The sequence below is a fragment of the Meriones unguiculatus genome, chromosome 9, assembly GCF_030254825.1.
Source record: "Meriones unguiculatus strain TT.TT164.6M chromosome 9, Bangor_MerUng_6.1, whole genome shotgun sequence".
NCBI classification, from domain to species: Eukaryota; Metazoa; Chordata; class Mammalia; order Rodentia; family Muridae; genus Meriones; species Meriones unguiculatus.
In genome coordinates, this window is record NC_083357.1 from 100,053,060 (window position 1) to 100,071,931 (window position 18,872).

The 18,872-nt window shown below is 42.5% G+C and overlaps 1 protein-coding gene across 2 annotated transcripts in view; it reads left to right on the forward strand.

Moving 5' to 3' along the window:
• Positions 1 to 4,562, forward strand: part of Slain1 (SLAIN motif family member 1) — a 51,868-nt gene extending 47,306 nt beyond the window's left edge. For both annotated transcript variants that reach the window (XM_060391569.1, XM_021626231.2), the window contains 2 exons: positions 2,240 to 2,522; positions 3,586 to 4,562. In XM_060391569.1, coding sequence (XP_060247552.1) covers positions 2,240 to 2,522; positions 3,586 to 3,661 — 359 coding nt within the window. In that variant the 3' untranslated portion in view covers positions 3,662 to 4,562. The remainder of the gene's footprint in view (positions 1 to 2,239; positions 2,523 to 3,585) is intronic.
• The last annotated feature ends 14,310 nt before the right edge of the window (positions 4,563 to 18,872 follow it).

The following is an 18,872-nucleotide window of genomic DNA, read 5'->3' on the forward strand; positions in this document are numbered from 1 at the left end:
CGCCTGCCTGCATGACACTGTGCTTTCTGCCATGATGATAATAGACTAAACCCCTGAAATCGTAAGCTAGTCCGTTATATGCTTTTTCTTATAAGAGTTGCCATAGGCATGGTGTCTCCACACAGCGATGGAGTACTGACTAAGACAGCCATATTTCAGGGTCAAGGCATAGGATTCGGCAGAGAGCAAGTAAAGAAAACTGGCATGGCAGCATGAGAGACTTGACCTTGGGTTTTTAATCAGGAGACCCAGGCATTATAGTCTTTAATTTGTTATTTCTCACTTATAAAACTAGAATGATGTCATTTTTTTTTTTTTTACTAATTTTTTCTGCTAATTATTATTTCTTTTTAATTTGGGTCCTTGACATATGTTGGCTGTAGGGGACATGGTTCATCAATAGGGCTGTTTCTGAGAACTGCTTCATAGTTTCATTTCAAATGAAATCGGAATTTCATTGAGTCTGCAGGTTACTTTTAGGTGAATCAGCAGCATTTTTAGTATTCTATATTGCTATGAAGTAGGCTTTCATTGTTAATGTGTCTCAGCATTGTTTTATAGCTGTTTGAGAGGTTTTATATCTCTAAAAGTAAGTATTTCAAAATACTTAATTATTTATTTTTGTAGTTTTTTTTTTCAAATTTAGCTTCTTCTAGTTTTCTGATATATTAATTTCCTTGTTTCTGTAATAAAATGCCTGACCAAGGTTGGAAAGGAAGGGATAGTTTATCTTCGCTGGCAGTTTGAGACTGCACTCCATCATGGTGGGAAGGCATGAGCGGGTGGCTGGCCACGTTCCATCTGCACCGAGTGCTGAAGGCTCAGCCAGCTGTCCCCTTTCTGTGCAGTCCGGAGCCGATGTGATGGTGCTCCCACATTCAGGATAGGTCTTTCCTCTCAAACTCTTCCTGGAAAACCTTCATTGACCAGATGTGTGTTTCCATAGTGATTCTAGGCTGGCCAAGTTGACAGTGAAGAGTCACTGTCAACAATGGCATTTATAGTATAGTTGGTCTTTGTGTTTTGATTTTATATCCAGGGACTGTGCTGAATGTACTTATCCTAACAGTTGAGGAACTTCTGTATATAACCAACTCAGGAAGTTGACTTTATCAACAAAACACGTTAAACACGTTCATAAAATCCCGGTGGAAACAGTCTGGTCTTCACCATCAGAACACATCACTTACGACACCCATGCGGTGGAACACTGCGTAGTAATAGCCCAGCATGTGGGGCTGTCAAACTCATAAAACTGGCTAACAGGAGCTACACAGAAAAGGAAGAGAGGGTGCGATTCCCGTGTAGGGGTGGCCAGCAGCTGATGACAGAGGGACAGTGCTGTCTTTGGAGCTGTCTCCCCTCTGGGTGGAGTGTGGGAGTCTGTGAGGAGCTGGTGGAGCTGTACATCCATAGATGGGGATGCTCACTGTAGATCACCCGTGTACACACTCAAGGCTTATTACTTATCAAGCTTCAAAAGACATTGAGCCAGAGTCACGAATTAACTGTGGTTTAATTAACTTTTTTTTTCATTTAAAAACAATTACCTTAAAAAACTTGCATGAAGATAAAACTGTGCCATGGTTTTTGTTAAATTAACGTTTTCTCTTCATCTTTAGAGAAAAGGAGCCCAAAGTTAAGTATTTCTGCCTGTTTATTGCTGCAGACTGTAAAATGATGTTCAACAAAAAAGGGTTGTTATGCGGATTGCTCCCTTCCCTTTACAGATTTTGCCATTGTTATAAAGGTCAGCATGGTGCTTTTTTAATTGAGTGGTTACTTAGGGCTTTGGGTACTAAGGCTTTACGTAGATTAATTTGTTTACTCCTTAAATAAGAGATAGTGTCATAATAAATACTACTTAAGGGATGTGTTTGTGCCCACAAGCATCACTCCTGACTTCCTGTCTGTAAGTACAGCTCTTAAATTGTCCCCGTGTTTTGTTTTCGTGAACACATTCTCAGAGAAACTCTCAAGAAATTCTAATGGGGGCTGGAGAGATGGTTCAGTTGTTGAGAACACTTACTGGTCTTCTAGAAAACTCATCTTCAGTTCCCAGGATCCACATCAGGTGGCTTACAACCATCTGCTGCATGTACACAGACACGTGCGCACACACATACACACACACAAATAATGAATGAATGAATGAACCTTGAAAGAAATGCTAATGTCTTTTCAGCAAAGACAAAGTTGTCTTGGAACAGTTGAGAGATCTTCAAATTTCCTCCTACAGTTCCATCCCCAGGTCAGATCCAGCACAGAGTTCACAGCGTGGGCCATTTCCCAGTGCCGGTGCGGCAGCCCCTGAAGGCCACAGCCTATGTGAGTCCTACCGTTCAGGGCAGCAGCAGCATGCCCGCATCCAATGGCATGCAGTTATATTCCAACACGGGCATCCCCACGCCAAGCAAAGCCGCAGCTCCTGGGATCCTGGGCCGCAGTGCGCTTCCGAGACCTTCACTGGCAATAAATGGGGGTAACCTGCCTCGGAGCAAAATTGCACAGCCTGTGAGAAGGTGAGAACGTTTGTGCAGGTCACGTCACAGTACTTGGAAACTCAGTTTCTCCAGCTCACCCTCACTCAATTTAATCATAGGTCATCGTCCTCTAGGGCACGTCCTGGACCCCGCTTTCTCAGTTAGGCGATGGGTGTCTCTGTGTAGTCACATTCCCTTGTCTCTTACCTCAGCTTTGTGCCTTGTCCCTTCTATGGAACTTTTAGTCAACCATGCCCCGAGTTATTTGTGTGGCTAGTTTCCTGGCTCCTTCAGATCTGTGCTCACAGTGACACCTCTGTCCAAGGTTTGAAAACATCTCAGTTTGACTCATCAGGAACTTGGCCAGTTTGCATCCGTAAGTTCCAGATGGCCCAGGCAGGCGTTTTTCTCAACTTCAAAATGTCAAGTTTGTACAGGGCACATTTACGACACAGCTGGTGACAGTAAATCATGCCTCATTTTCCTTGCTAAATGCAGAGATGTGCATGCTTACGGAATTTACATTAACAGAATTTACATGACTTACATATATGTCCATTATTGGGGACACTTCTTTTTCTTTTTTTTTTTTTACTATATATCTTGAAGGAGGAAGATTGCTACTGTCAGAGAACATGAGAGGGTCTGTTTTCTTTAAACTTGAGAAAACATTGGGTTTTTCAAAATTATGTTTTAAAATATTTTTTAAATATTATTTTTCAACTTCTTTGTTACATGTTAGAAAAATCTTTGTTTAAAATGGTAAGAATTAATGCATGTGCTTATATATTTAATAAAGTTGCTTTATGTTTTTAGCTATTTTTCCATCAAGGATTTTACCTTTTATTTTTAATCTTAAAATATTGTTGACAGTGAAAATTAATGTATGCACATGGGACACATGTGGCTCTCTGCTCTGGCTCTCTGCTGCAGATTGGCATGTTCTCTGAGGACCCACAGGGGTGTAGCTTGATACCCATTTGTCACAGTGCCAACAGCTTGTCAGTATTGGATGGAGAAGCAGGGATGGGAGAGGGGACCAGAAGATGATGTCACTCATGGGGTTATTAACAGCCTGTTTCCTCTCTTCATCTCTCCATAGCTTCCTGCAGCCCCCCAAGCCCCTGTCTTCACTCAGCACACTGAGGGATGGAAATTGGAGAGATGGTTGCTACTGAGGCAGTTTTATGGACCCTTGAAGACTGGGAAAGAAGTGAAAATGAGGGTAGTGTTACCTAGCTGGCTGGGTAGCAGTGGATGCTGGGATATTCTTTCCCTGTCACATTTTAGCATATGTACTGCATTATTTCCCCGTGGACCAATCACCAGAGACTAATGATTGCACTTACTCTCTGCCTGAGATACTGCAGCGCTTTCAAACCTGTGGCTGCAGTATTGTTACACTTAGATCTAGGAAGTTTTTGTAGAACTGCTCTGTACCTGAATACTTTTTGAAAGAATTGAGACGTATCAATAATGCTTTGCCATATGAGGTTTTTAAAGTACCTTGTTCATTTTACTTACATGTTCTAAACACCTTTCCATTACATGTTCTGGATTTTACTACATTGCATATTTACAACTAGGTTCTATAACATGGTTTGAATTTTAATTTTTTTATAGTTTACAGGAATTTTTATTTTTTGTGCCTATTTCTTTTTATGCCTATGTGAACCACTATGGAACAAGTTAAATTTTGTGCCATAAAAATATTTTTGTGGTAAGGTACTATTTTTTTAGCTCTAGGGGTATGTCAGCAAAAATACACCATACAATTCGAGACATAATTTTACGTTGAATGAGCACAATTTAGTCTAAAGCATTGCAAGGAGACAGCCAGATGGCAGAGTTAAACAGTCTTGTCTTTTTCATTGTTAATTTATTGTCTTACATGAGTTTCATATTTATGATGGTATCACAAGCTCATTGCACTTAAGACCTGCAATGTTTGCTACTCAAACACAATTGATTTTCAATACTTTATTACAAAGGATGAAACTGTAATGTTTTATTAACAACGCTTCTGGAAATGGATGCATTTTAAAGCAAATAAATCTTTTTGATAGACCTTTTACAAAACCCATTTGCACTAATGAATGCTTTCTTATGGTCTGTGACTTACTGTTTGTTACTGTCTACACTGCTGTTTTGGAATGTTCAGAAATAAAGACTCTATTTCAGCAATATCAGGTCATGCCTGAATGTGCAGCATCAAAAGTGAGAATGCCATGCCCGTGTCTCATTGCCGCTGTTGGAGCAGTTGCCGTGGTGATGGTCCTGGATAAGGGCGTTGGGAGACTCTTCAAAAACCCACATTATCAAGATTAAGTCTTTTTTCGGAAATTTGTCTGTTAAGAGATTCGAGGTATTCTTTTTGTGACAAGATTGGGTTTCAGAAAGGCCAGTGGAACACATTATCTTTAGGATACATCTGTGAATGAACAGTGTCTGTGGGGGTCTGGGTAGCCTTTGGATGTTGGGTTTGAAAACTTAGTATCATAGTAAAATAGCAAAACAGTGCCACTGGTCTGTATATGACCTCTTCTGCAGACGTCAGAGTATTTCAGCAAAGGTTTAAAAACTGCCTACAGTTATTCATTAACTTTTAATATTTTTGCAGACAGTTCTATATAGAGCAAAAAAAAAAAGGAGTTTTTGTAATATTTATTTTTTTAAATTACAGTTTATTCACTTTGTATCCCACTGGAGAGATGGCTCAGCCATTAAAGGCTAGGCTCACAACCATAAAAGAAATTTAAAGATAATGTTTTCTGAAAGTGAACTCTAGGTACATGGAAATGATGTGAATGAGAAAATTAGTTACGGAACATGTCTTTAATGATGACAACCAAGCGAAGTATTTTGTCCACATCTGCTAGATTTTCTATCTAACAGTCACCCTTTAAAGATGAAGACCCCTCAGCCTCGTAGAGGTGATGCCAGTCTGTGTAGAGCATTTGGCTTACAGTCATTGAAGATGCTTCTTTAAAAAAATTTTATTTTATTTCTGTTTATTTATATCCCAAAGGTGCCCCCCTTCTCCTCTCTTCCAAGTCCCCTCTTTTTCTTCTTCCCCCTTCGTCTCTCCCTTTCCCCGAGAAAAAGGGAGCTTCCCATATCAACCTTCCCAGCACATCAAGTCACATCAGGACAGAGCATATCCTCACCCACTAAGGCCAGGCAAGGCAGCCCTGCCGGGGGGGAAGTCATCCAAAAAAAGGCAATAGAGTCCATCTTAGAAACAGCTCCCCTCCTTTACTCATCAGGTGATCTAGATGAAGACCAAGCCGGGCGGGATCCAGACCATGCACGCTCCTTAGTTGGTGTCTCAGTCTCTGTAAGCCCCCATGGGACTGGGGTCGTTGTCTCTGTTGGTCTTTTTGTGAGGTTCCTGTCCCCTCCAGGTCCTTCCGTTTTTCCCCGAACACTTCCACAGGACCCCAAACGCTCCACTCCATGCTTGTCTGCAAGTCCCAGCATTTGTCTCCATCCATTGCTGGCTGGAGCCTCCCAGAAAACAGTCAAGTTGGGCTCCTGTCTGCAGGCATAGCAGAGCAGCAGTAATAGTGTCAGGGGCTGCCTCTCTACCAGGGGGTGGGTCTCAGCTGGGTCAGTTACTGGTTGGACATTCCCTCAATCTTTGTTCTCTCTTTATTCCTACACTTCTTGTAGGCAGGCTAATTTTTTGGATCATAGGTTTTGTGGGTGGGTGGTTCCCTTCCTTCCACTAACTTTGGTAAGTGGTATTCATTTCATTTAGATTTTCCGATTTTGTGGCTGAAGCTTTTTGTTCTTCTGACTCAGAAGTCTCTCTTTCTTCACCACCATATTCTTTCCTGTGAATATTTTAGTTAGCTTAGCATGTATGTGCATATATCATATGCATGATATATGTCAGTTAATATATTTTATTCTGAAGAGATTAAAGGATTTGGTTGATTTTCACTTTGGCTATTTAATTTATATTTTTAAAGTCATTTCTTTGGGGGGGGGAATAAAAGCGAAGGTGTCTTTTATCTTGGATTTTACATGCTTGTTCTTGAGAGAGTGTAAAACCTTAAACAAGTTAGTAAACCGCAGTGTGCTGCATCCTGAGAGTCCCAGAGGGAAAAGGAAATGTTCCCTTTCCTTTCCATTGAACAATGAAAAGGTGAGGAAAGCCGAGAGAACTGGGTACCACATAAATCACGCTGCACACACAGGCAGCTGGGAAGATGGCCATAAGGAGCTGCAGTGACTCAGCCCTAAAGACTCCTCATGAGGTTTTTAACCTGGAAATTCTACATAACACAAAATCATGGCTGTCTTCACATTTCACTATAGGATACACATAACAGGAGCATAAGAAACAACATAAACATAATACATGGTTACATGATGGTGATCAGTAGACTGTGGTTCCCACACTAGCAGCTGAAGTATCTTTGGATGATTTGGAGAACAGGAATTAAAGTCATGGGGATGAAGTCAGAAAGGTGACAGGCAAGGCCAGGCAGAGCACAATATGCCACAATGAGAACTTGGATTTTTCTCTGAAGAAGAAAGCCGTTTCCTGACTTTGAGAAGCGGAGTGTCTAACTTGACGTGCCGTGACTGGCATTGGTGGAGAATGGACAGTAGGAGCCTAATTGTGGGACAAGGTGAAATGCACCAACAAGGTGAAAGTAAGAACCTTCAAACCTAGTCTTCAAAGTGGCATGATATCATGTTTGCAGTCAGTTTCTGAAAAGCTTGTCTCTAGGACTAGTCTTCAAGAGCAAGACATTACACAAGAATGTAAGAACAGGGAGAAGAGATTAGACTAGTGAAGGTCCCTGTAGAGACTGTAAATCATTTTTATTACCTCTGCCAGATAGCATGCCGAATTTCCAAAAGTGGTACAACCCTTCATTTTTTTCAGCAGCATGTGAGAATTCCAGCTGTCCCAAGGTATTGGCATTGCCAGTCTTTAATGTTTAATTGTAGGTGTGTTAGTGTCTCTGTGGTTTTAATTTGTATTTTCTGGGTTGCTAGTGAGATTAAATTTTTTTTCATTTTCATTCATTTATTGAACATATATATCCATTTGTAAATTTCTGTTCAGACCCATTTTTCTATGAGTTTTTTTTTAAATTTTTCATCAATTACACTTTATTCATTCTGCATCCCCCCATAAGCCCCTCCCTCCTTTCCTCCCAATCCCACCCTCCCTCCTCCCTCTGCTTGCATGCCACTCCCCAAGTCCACTGATAGGGGAGGTTCTCCTCTCCTTTCTGATCTTAGTCTGTCAGTTCACATCAAAAGTGGCTGCATTGTCCTCTACTATGGCCTGGTAAGGCTGCTCCCCCCCCCCCCCCCAGAGGGAGGTGATCAAAGAGCAGGCCAATCAGATTATGTCAGAGGCAGTCCCTCTTCACATTACTATGTAACCCAATTGGACTCTGAACTGCCCTGGGCTACATCTGTGCAGGGGTTCTGGGTTATCTCCATGAATAGTCCTTGGTTGGAGTATGAGTCTCTGGGAAGTTCCCTGTGTTCAAATTTTCTTGTTCTGTTGCTCTCCTTGTGGAGACCCTGTCCTCTCCAGCTCTTACTATGAGTTTTTTTTAATGGTTTTCAATGTTATTTATATATTTTTCTAAAAGTTTTTTTCATTTGTATGTTTTCTTTTAATTCTTTTAGTAAACTTTTGATGAGGGATTTACTCAATTTAATATAATTTGACATGCTGTTGGAGTGTTTTGTTTGCTTGGTTTTTTACAACTTTTAAAAAGATTTGTCTGCTTTGTTTTAAGTGTGTGTGTATGTGTGTGTTTGTGTATGAGAGGGAGGGAGGGAGGGAGAGAGAGAGAGAGAGAGAAAGAGAGAGAGATGCTCAAGCATGTTCCTGAGGAGGCTGGAGGCATCAGAGGGCCTTTATGAGCTGTAAGCAGTCTGCAGCCTGACATGGGTGCTGGGAACCCCAGTTGGGTACTCTGTAAGAGCAGTACGTGAACACTGAGCCCCTGCCATGCTGTTTTTAAATGTTAATCCTTGTGTCTTTTAAAGGAATGTGTCCTTGTCCTGTGATCATTACATGGTATTCTCCTATATTCTAGAAGTCTTTTGTATTTTGCTTTCATGCAGTTTTATAGTCAGCCTTAGTTTTTATGTGCAAATGAAGTAGAAGTACAGTTATATTTTATATCTTTCATGTGGATATCTGGTCTTATTAACACTTACTGGAAAATCCCCTTCTCTTTGCTATACATCAGATAGTGTCTGTCTAGGCCTGCCTATGCTCTCATTAGAACTATACAGTTGTAGTAAGGTAGCTTTATGTTTTTAAGTAGCAGAACAATCTTGATACCTTGTTTCGTTTTAGGTTTCATGGCTAATCCCCTATTATAACCATATATATGTGTGTATGCTTATATATACATATATATGTGAACAAATTGGTCAAGTTCTTGCTGGCATCTTGTTAAAGTTTTTCTGGGAGCGCATTCAATTTGAAAGAAGTTTAATCTTTACAATTTTAAGTCTTAACCTTCATGAGCATGGGTTACCTTTTCTCTTATTCAAGTGTTCTTTAATCTCTTATTAAAACTATATAAAATCCTCATGGAGGACTTGTTCATGTTTTGCCAGATAATTTTATGGGAATTTGACCTTTATGTTTTTTTATAATTGATATCTTAAAGGTTTCTCCAACCGTTCCTTTGAACATTTGATTCAACAATCAATTCAAATGCATGCTATCAATATACTTACAGACTTTACATACAGCAAAATGTTTCTGTTAGAATTTTTTCATCCATTTATTTTCTTTCTGCTTTCAGTACACTATTAAGTATAAATGATAATAGGAACCATCGTTCCTTATTGTGTTTTGCTAATTTTAAAAGGAAAGGAAGTTTAATAAATTTTGTTGTTTGGGTAATTTCTTATGCAAATGTAATAAGTCTGGTCAGTCTCTCCCACTGTCTCTTCATTTTTCTCCCACCCTTCCGGCACCTCCCCCTTCTCCTTCCTTACAAGTCTTTTCCCAAAGTCATTGTGATTTGTGCCCCACAGAGTTTAGTTAGGGTTGTCCGTGTGCCCTGGTTTGGTACAGTTCTAGAGGACGAGTGTGTCATGGCAGGGGAGGCATGGCAACAGATGGCCAGAGCAGGAAGCCTAGAGACCATGTCTTCAGTAGCAAACAGGAGGCAGAGAAAGTGAGCTGGAAGTGGGCCAAGGCTCTGACCTCTGAAAACCTGTCCTGGGAACACACCTAATGGTGCCATAACCCTCCATACGATGCCACCCACTGGGAGGCAGGTGCTCAGCTACTTGAGGCTATGGGAAAAATTTCTCATTTAACCCACTACAATGTGTTACTGTGGGGGCTCGGGCGATGGCTGCTGTGAAAGCATGAGGACCTGAACTTGAATTCCCAGCATGTACGTAGAAAGCTGGGTGTGGCTGCTCATGTCTGTAACCCTAGTGCTAAGGAAGAATCAAGCCTAGCCTGTCAGCTCCAGGATCATTGACCGACCGTGACTCAAAACAATAATGGGCAGACGGATTGAAAAAAATACCTGACACCGACTTCTGTCCTCCACACACATGCACATGCCTGCATAATGCATACATGCACCGCATATGGCCTCACAACAAGGGCTCAACAGTTAGATGGATTTGACTTACTACTTTATTTAAGTTTTTATTTTATTTTAACTTTAAATCAAAGCATTATACAAATCTGCGTAAGAAGAAAGTACTTCCTATTTTTGTTTGAGAGTACCATATTGGAGGAGATTGACTTATATTTGAATTGTTCTCCCCCTTAAATATCTGTTAAGTTTGGACGTTTCATCCACCAGGCTTGCAGCACTGTTCGAGTTACAATCTGAGGCAGACACTATTCCGCATCTAAGTGCACTGTGATAAGGCATCTAATGATGAATATTTCTGTTTAAATGTATAGTTGTGTCAGTGCTTGCTTTATGTGGTTTGAAGTCATGTATTTTTCTCCTGTGTGTCCACAAAGTGAGCTCCTGTTATCCTCCGTGTCCACGGAGTGAGCCCCCGTTCTCTGTGTGTCCACGGAGTGACCTCTACACGGTAGAAAAGTGGTAAGAACTGAATGTGAGGAAGAGGCGGGGCAGTGTTCTTCAGACCTCAGGTCTGTGTTTACAGCTTCCTGTTTTATTCAGTGAGATGGGAAGCTGATATTGGACAAGCACAATGCACAGGGGGCGGCTTGGTTCTTTAGAAACGTTACTGGTGCAATCTGCACACAGCAGTACAGAGTGGAGGTTCTAGCATTCTGTTATTAAAACGAGAAAAATCAGGGAAAGAAAAGTTAAATCGTGTTTCTGAGGTCACAGTCAGGCTTTTTTTTTTTTTTTTCTTTTTAGAAAGGGGGACTGGGGCTGCAGAGATGGCTCAGAGATAAGAACACTGGCTGTTCTTCATAAAAGCGCCTGAGCTCAATTTCCAGCAACTACATAGTGGCTCATAACCATCTCTACTGAGATCTGATGTACAGGTGCACATGCAGGCAGAATGCTGTATAAATAATAAATAAATAAATAAATCTTAAAAAGGAAAAAGAAAAAAGAAAGGTGGGGGGAGCTGACCATCTACTTCAGCTTTCTGGGAGAATGGATTGAAGAGAGGTCAGGGTAGAAGCAGGGGCAGAATACTCGTGGGCATTCGCTATTGAGGGACTAGCACATACAAGAGAAGCGTATGTGAAGATTAAAAATTCGACCCTGGATGAACTGATTTACTCTGCATTGTAGGGTGGGGAAAGTACCACAGTGCTAATCTGAAGGCAGGAGGTAAACTTGGGAGGACTGTGCCCATGCAAGATAAGAATACTGAGCTTGGCAACACTGGCTTTTGGAGAAAACTTCCCAGCCATGTCAGCTATTTATTACTATCCCTGGATAAACGTTTAAGACAATCTCTTAACTACTGTTAAATAGACATTGTTAGTCACTAGAAAACACCATGCATTTCCCTAATGATGAGCATTTCTTTAATTGCTTCTCAACCATTTGAAATTACTCTGTTGATAATTCTGTTTAGTTCTGTACCCCAGTTTTAATTGGGTTATTTTGTTTGTTGGTGTTTAATTTCTTGAGTTCTTTATGTATTTTGTATATTAGCCCTACACAGAGTTGTAGGATTGATGAAGATCTTTTCACAATCTGTCCTATTTCCCAATTTTGTCCTATTGATGGTGTCCTTTGTCTTACAGAAGTCTTTCAGTTTCATGAGATCCCATTTATTAACTGTTGACCGTAGTGCCTGAGCTATTGGTGGTCTGTTCAGGAAGTTGTCTCCTGTACCAATGAATTCAAGGCTCTTCCCCACTTTCTCTTCTATTATATTTAGTGTATGTGGTTTTATGTTGATGTCTTTGGTCCACTCGGACTTGAGTACTATGCAGAGGGAAGAAATATTCAACACCCCTAGTCATCACGAAAATGCAAATCAAAACAACTCTGAGATTCCATCTACCCCTATCAGAATGGCTAAGATCAAAACCTTAAGTGATAGCACATGATGACAAGGATGTGAAGCCAGGGTTACACTTCTCCATTACTGGTGGGAGTGCAAACTTGTACAACCTCTGTGGAAATCAATCTGCTAGTTTTTCAGAAAACTGGGAATTGTTCTACTTCAAGACCCAGCTATACCACTCCTGAACATATGGTGGAGCGTACCCAAAAGGTGCTCCACCATACCAAAAGGACACCTGCTCAACTATGTTCACAGCAGCTTTATTTGTAATAGCCAGAATCTAGAAACAACGTAGATGTCCCTCAATTGAAAAAAGGATACGGAAATTGTGGTACATTTATACAATGGAATACTAGTCTGCTATTAGAAAGCAATGACATGAAATTTGCAGGCAAATGGATAGAACTAGAAAAGATCATCTTGAGTGAGGTAACCCAGCCCCAGAAAGACACGCATGGTATGTACTCACTTATAAGTGGATATTAGCCACAAAGTATGATACTACAATTCACAGACCCAGAGACCCCAAAGAAGGCCCAAGGGAGGATGCTTGAATCTCACTCAAAAGGGGAAATAAACACCTGAAGTAGATGAAGGGAATTTAGTGAGAAAGGGGTTAAGGAAGGTAACAGAATCAGGTGTGCAGAGAACAGAGGTGGGGAGAAGGACCAACAGAGAGGATAGAAATCGGTGGCAGAGACAGCTCTAGGACAGGGGAGGCTCCCAAGAGTCTGTGGGGTGACTCTAGCTGAGACTCCTAGCAGTGGAGGTTCAGGAGCTTGAAGTGGCCACCTCCTGTAGCCAGTAGAGGGAGGAAGACACCAACCCACCCATAAAACCTTTGGCCAAAATTTGTCTCTCCTACAAGTGTAGGGATAAAGATGGAGCAGAGATTGGGGAATGGCAAACCAATGACTGACCCAACTTGAGACTCACCCCATGGGAGAGAGCCAACCCCTGTCACTATTAAAGATACTCCGCTATGCTTGCACACCTGAGCCTAGCATAACTGTCTTCTGAGAGGCTTCATCCAGCAGCTGTTGGAAACAGATGCAGAGACCACACAGCTAAACAATAGGCTGAGCTTAGGGAGTTCTGTGGAAGAGTGGGTAGTTGGATTGAGGGAGGTGGATGGGGCAAGGTGTCACAAGAAGACCTACAGAGTAAACTAACCTGGGCCCAGGGGGCCCCACAGAGACTGAACCACCAACCAAAGAGCATGCATAGGCAGCTTGGTCAACACGTAGGTCCACTGACAATGGGAATAGAGGCTGTCTCTGACTCTGTTGCCTGCCACTGGATCTTTTACCCTTAGCTGTCTTGTCAGGACTCAATGGGAGAAGATGCCCTTAGTCCTGCTGAGACTTGAGGTGCCAGGGTGGGTTGGTAACCAATGGATGGGCGAGGGCTATCCTCTGAGAAAAGGCAATGGGGAAAGAGGGACATGACAGTGGGACTGGGAAAATAGGACAAAGGATGCTGACATCAGGTTGTGAAGATTGTTTTACATATGATATATATATTCACATATATACATATGTATATACATCTTCATTTTATGCCCCACCTCCCATAACAACTATTCTTGCTGTCTACGTCTACGCGTTCATTATTTTTATTCCATATGTAAATGAGTCATATGGTATTTGTCTCTGCACCAGCAATTTCAATGCCAGCACATACCTAAGGAACTGAAATAAGTACACCCAAAGGATACTTACATCCCACCCACGATCATTGCAGCATCATTTACGATGGCCAAGAGAAAGAAATGGCCTAAATGGGGGACAGCCTTAGTATATACATATACATGTACATATATACATACATGTATACATTTATACACATGATGGAGTCTTTATTCAGATTTAGCAAAGAAAATTTGTGACAACTGGTCGAACATACAGGAAATTACATTAAGTGAAATAAAGCAGAACTTAAGAGGTATTTAGTGCCTCCGGATCACTGGGCAGGCCACGTAGTTTTGGTGTGCCTCCTAGGTGTGCCTCCGGGGATGGCTGCCCACTTAGTATGATAGACTTAGTCTGCCAGGGTATCTGCCAGGGTATAGGAATGGTAATTCTTAAGTTGCTCCTGGAACCAAACTCCACTCACTGTGTTTTCTATGGACCAGAGATCATAGCGGCCTCCGTCTCAGCCAGAACTTCACCAACTAAAATGGATGAGTCATGCGCCAACTATCTTTAAAATTATGACCACAGATGGGAGTTCCGACAGCACTGTCATAGAATAAAGGGCATGCCCCTGCGGTTGTGCTTGCTAACGGAAATGTCACATTCTGCCGAACAGTCATATCTCAGTGCAGGGATGTTGACTGCTGAGCATGAATTCTGCATAAAGGAGAGAGGTGGATTTGGGACATATCAGAGAAACATCACATGCAGAGGATGATTGTATTCACCCTATTGGAATTGGGTGGAAAGTATAGATGAAGCAGGAACGTGGGAAAGCAGACAGGTTTGGTGGAAGATCTGCTTTCAAGATCTTGAAAGCAGGCAAGTCAACAGGGAACTTGTGTTTGACAGCTTCATTTCATCCAAGCGTTAGAGGCCAGTGAGAGCATGCTCTGTCCTCCCGTGGTCCTGCGGATGTTATCATAGGCAACGTTGACGCATGTCTTGCCACAGCATCCGGTGGTCAGCCTTTTCCACCTCTGATAGCCGTGTTCCTAATCTCACTGCTTGACTGCTAAACTGGCAATCTGCCTTCTGCGTTGAGCTGAAGCACCCCACTTCCTGAGCTAGCTGTCTTAGTAAAGACCAGTACAATGTCAGATCCAAAGCCGAGCCCAAGGCAGGGTAAGTATTTTAGCTGGGAGGTCCTGCAGGGGAGAGAGAACCTGGGAAGTTGTTAAAGATGGATTAAGCGGGCAATTAGCTTAGTTAGGCTCACAGGAACTTGTGAGGACACTCTAAACATGCCAGGCATGTTCCACTCAAGAGCTGAACCATTTTTATAACATGTATGTTGGCTGTTTTTATTTTATTTTATTTTATTTTATTTTATTTTATTTTATTTTATTTTATTTTATTTTATTTTTTGTCAGCTTGACAAAAGCTAGGGTCACCTGGAAAGAAGGAACACGAGTTGAGAAAATGCCTCCATCAGAACAGCCTGCAGATACTCCTGGGACAGTTTCCTGATTAATCATTGCTGTGACAGTGGAGACCCTGAAGATGGTCACGGCAGACAGGGAAGTGAACGGTGAAGAGGTGAGGTTCATCAACCTAGATTGAGACTTGTGGGAGGCTGATGCCAGGCAGTTTATTCCCAACAAATTTAAACAGTATAAGAAAAAAAAAATTCCTGGTGCAATGCAATCCCCAGTGCTCAAGGAAAACTAATTACATCGAAATTCAACTGAAGATGTGGGTAATTTCTTCCGAGAAGATGCGTTCTAGAGATAGGCTACCTGTACTAGCCCAAAGGCCCAAGGAAGGGTCTGGCCTGGTCTCCGTCATACAGAGAGGATAGAGGTCATTGGGCTATCAGCCATCTCTGGTCCTGGTTGTGGGAGCTTGCGAAGCTCCTGGCTGTAAGGGTCATTTAAATTACTGGCCATCTCTGGTTCTGGTTGTAGAAGCTTGATTTGGCCTGACCCAACAGATAACACAGATCGCCAGGCTTTCAATCACTCCCATTTCCCTGCTTTCGGGGTAGAAGGACAGGTTTTCTGTCCATTCCTTTGAGAGGACAATCCTGCCTGCTTAACATTCCTGGCTTCTCTCAACGATGCTCAGGGATAGCCTGATAGGAACGTGAAAGCCAATTAATCACTTCCCTCTCCGAGTTGCTTTGGTCATGATGTTTATCGCGGCACTAGGAAACCAAACTAAGACAACAGCCCATCAGCTAGCGGTTGAAACGTGCTTCTGGGGTTCCTCCAGCACCCTCATGCTGGAGTGCGAAGCTGTCAGTCATTCGAAAAGCCATCCGCAGTGGTCTAAGTCAGAGCTGCGAAGCTGGGGCTCATAGGTTTAATCCCGCCTCCTGCCTTCTTTCATGGTTTATAGGCAAAAGATGATGTTTAGGTTATACGGCTTCTAAAGCCTGAAATGGTGACTAATGTGACTTTACAAAAAGGGCTGGTCAATCTCTGATTTAAACGAGTTCATCGCGATAATCCCCAAGTCTCCGGTTCAAAACAACCAGTTGTCTTGACTTGTGTTTGAGCGCGGTCCTGCCTCACTTTGTAAAGCCAATAGGGGGCGCCAGAGGTTTAGGCAAAAGAGAAAATTAAGTTTATGGTTCTAAACTGACAAATGTCACCGGCCACTGCCTGTTACAGGGCTTTTCTCCATGGAGGAAGGAGCTTGAGATGCTGCATTCTGTGTCCAGGAAGGAGAGATGCTTGAGATCCTGCTGTTCATATCCTTTAGGATGAATGCTTCATGTCCTCCCTCCATTTCCCCAGGATAACTGGGTTTGGATCCGAACATTCATTGATTCATACACTAGAGTGTATAGCATATAAGTTTATTGAAACAAATTCTAAACATTTGTTCAAGGCTATTTTTCTTTAACGTTCTACATGCTTCTATAAATGACCTCTCCCCAAGTCAAAGATCAAGCAAACTCTGAATCCCATTTTAATGAACATTTTTTAGAGCTGTAAAACAGCCAACAAATATTTACAGTAATTTGATTTTTAAATGACTTCCAGAATAATAAGACCAGTTTGGGAAGACGGTTGGTTGGTTGAAAATGAGATCCGCTTTTGCTTAGGATTGGCGTTTGGTCTCCGGCACCACCTGTTGGTCTGCTCTGGGCTGAGCTGAATTAGTCTGTTGCAAAGCCCACACTAGCGTGTCTGGGTGGCTGCTTTGCCTTTTAATAATCAAGGTCTTCAAAATCCAAGCACGGAGCTGTGGGCATTTCGCTGCCTCTGGAGGCGGAGGGGGAGCAGATATCTTACTCTTGTGGCCCTTTCCTTATTGCCGCTGGCTTCAAACATCTTTCTGGGGAGTGGGGCTCCTTTTAGACCTAATTCTTTAACTCAAATCAGGTTAAGTGTCCTGAACTTAGGAGTCATGAATCGAGGAATTACGCAAACTGCTCATTAGGGGGCAGTAATCGTGCCACACCGCCTGAAAGTTCCTCCTCCCCACTGCATTTGTTCAGGGTTAAATCATCAGAAAGATCAGCTGACATTTCCCGATGAAAAGATTCATATTATCCAGGCAGTCCTGCACCACCTGTAGTTCACAAGGAGTATTTTTAATTCAGCCTTTAAAGGGTCTAAGTAATCCCGTCTAACATTTTCTACTTAATATTTTCTTTTGCAGTTTGTATCATTTCTGTTAAAACCAGGTCATGACTCATGACATGGATTTCATGACCCACGATTTGGAAAATAGTTTTAGGGGCCAGTTATATTCTTAGTGGGTAATCTGGATACGTTCCTACCTGGAAAATCATAAAACTATGTTCAGGCAAAAAATAATAATTTCTGAGCGGATTGGTAGGAACTTAACTGTAGGTACAAATGGATGAACAGCCGCGCTGTAAGTATCCTGAAGTTTATTTACCTTTAGCACGAGACAAGCAGCAATACCAGTGCCGTCCTCAGGAGGGCAGCATCTACCCACGGAATGGCGAGGCTTACGCCTTTGCTGTGAGTTGAAATTCTGGTAACTCCACAGCGTACTAGAAGCAAAAAAAGGGGCTTAGGCTTGGCAGTTAAGAATCTGGCTTTTCAAAATCAAAGAGGACCGATATTTGCTTAATCCTAGATATTTAGTCGAGCATCTCCTTTGTTTCTGGCTTCTCTCTTTCCTTTTTCCCTTCTTTGTCCTCTCTGTTCTAGCCTAGGAAATCCAGGCAAGCCTTAATCACAGTGGGTCCAGATGATCCTGCAGCCGCGACCACACTGCGCTGACTCAGGGTCATTGCAAACACGCATTTCCACACTGATGTTGACTCTCACCAGCCCCAACACCACGTGGCTCGTGCAACAATTAATCTTTGGGCCAGTGCCCCGTGGCGGGCCACCCCATGGAGGAGCTGTTATCTGCAGTTTTGCCTTCAAGCTGCTTGGAGAGGCTCTTTTCTTTCTTTATTTTGGCTTTTTGAGACAGGGTTTCTCTGTGTAGCCATCGCTGTCCCGGAACTCACTCTGTAGAGCAGGCTGGGTCTCGAACTCACAGAGATCTGCCTGCCTCTGCCTCCTGAGTGCCTGAAAGGCGTGCGCCACCATGCCCGGCTAGAAAGAGGCTCTTTCTGACCCACAAATAAGCAAAATCAAGCTGTCTAGTAGACTGTCCTTACACTATTTGGCCATTTCAGCCATTTAAATCTGAGATGAGTCCAGGAATGACAAATAGTATTCTGAAATCCTTTCTTTCACGCTATTGTCAAGACTCGGCTCCACCTCACCTTAAAATCACAGGCTGAGTCGCTGTTAGCTGACCTGTGACTCACTTTCCAGGAAATAAGCAGGGGCCTTGTCACATTTGGAACGTACCCTAAGTGTATACTTGTTGTGAGTAATTCTTTTTTGGGGGTGATGTTGGGTTAACAAGATCATGTTTCTACAGTTTTGAATATCCAAAGGGGTGTTGAGGCTAGAAATTATGAGAACATTACATTGTGTCTTTTGACCACTATGCTTGATGGTGTTTTGACACTGTGACACTTGGCCTGCCTTCTCTTGCTCTCTCCATGCTCCGTGTGTGTGTGTGTGTGTGTGTGTGTGTGTGTGTGTGTGTGTTGCTCCGATCACAGCGCTGTTCTCACTCTCTGTTCTTTGATGGTCCGTGAGACCTTCTTGGGAAGCTTGGTTTGCCTGACAGCTACACATTGCTGTATGTCTCCTCAGTCTGCGGGGCCCCTGCTAAGACCAGGGCTGAGTTCTCCTAAGACCTGTCAGGCTGTCTGGTTGCGGGAGGCTCA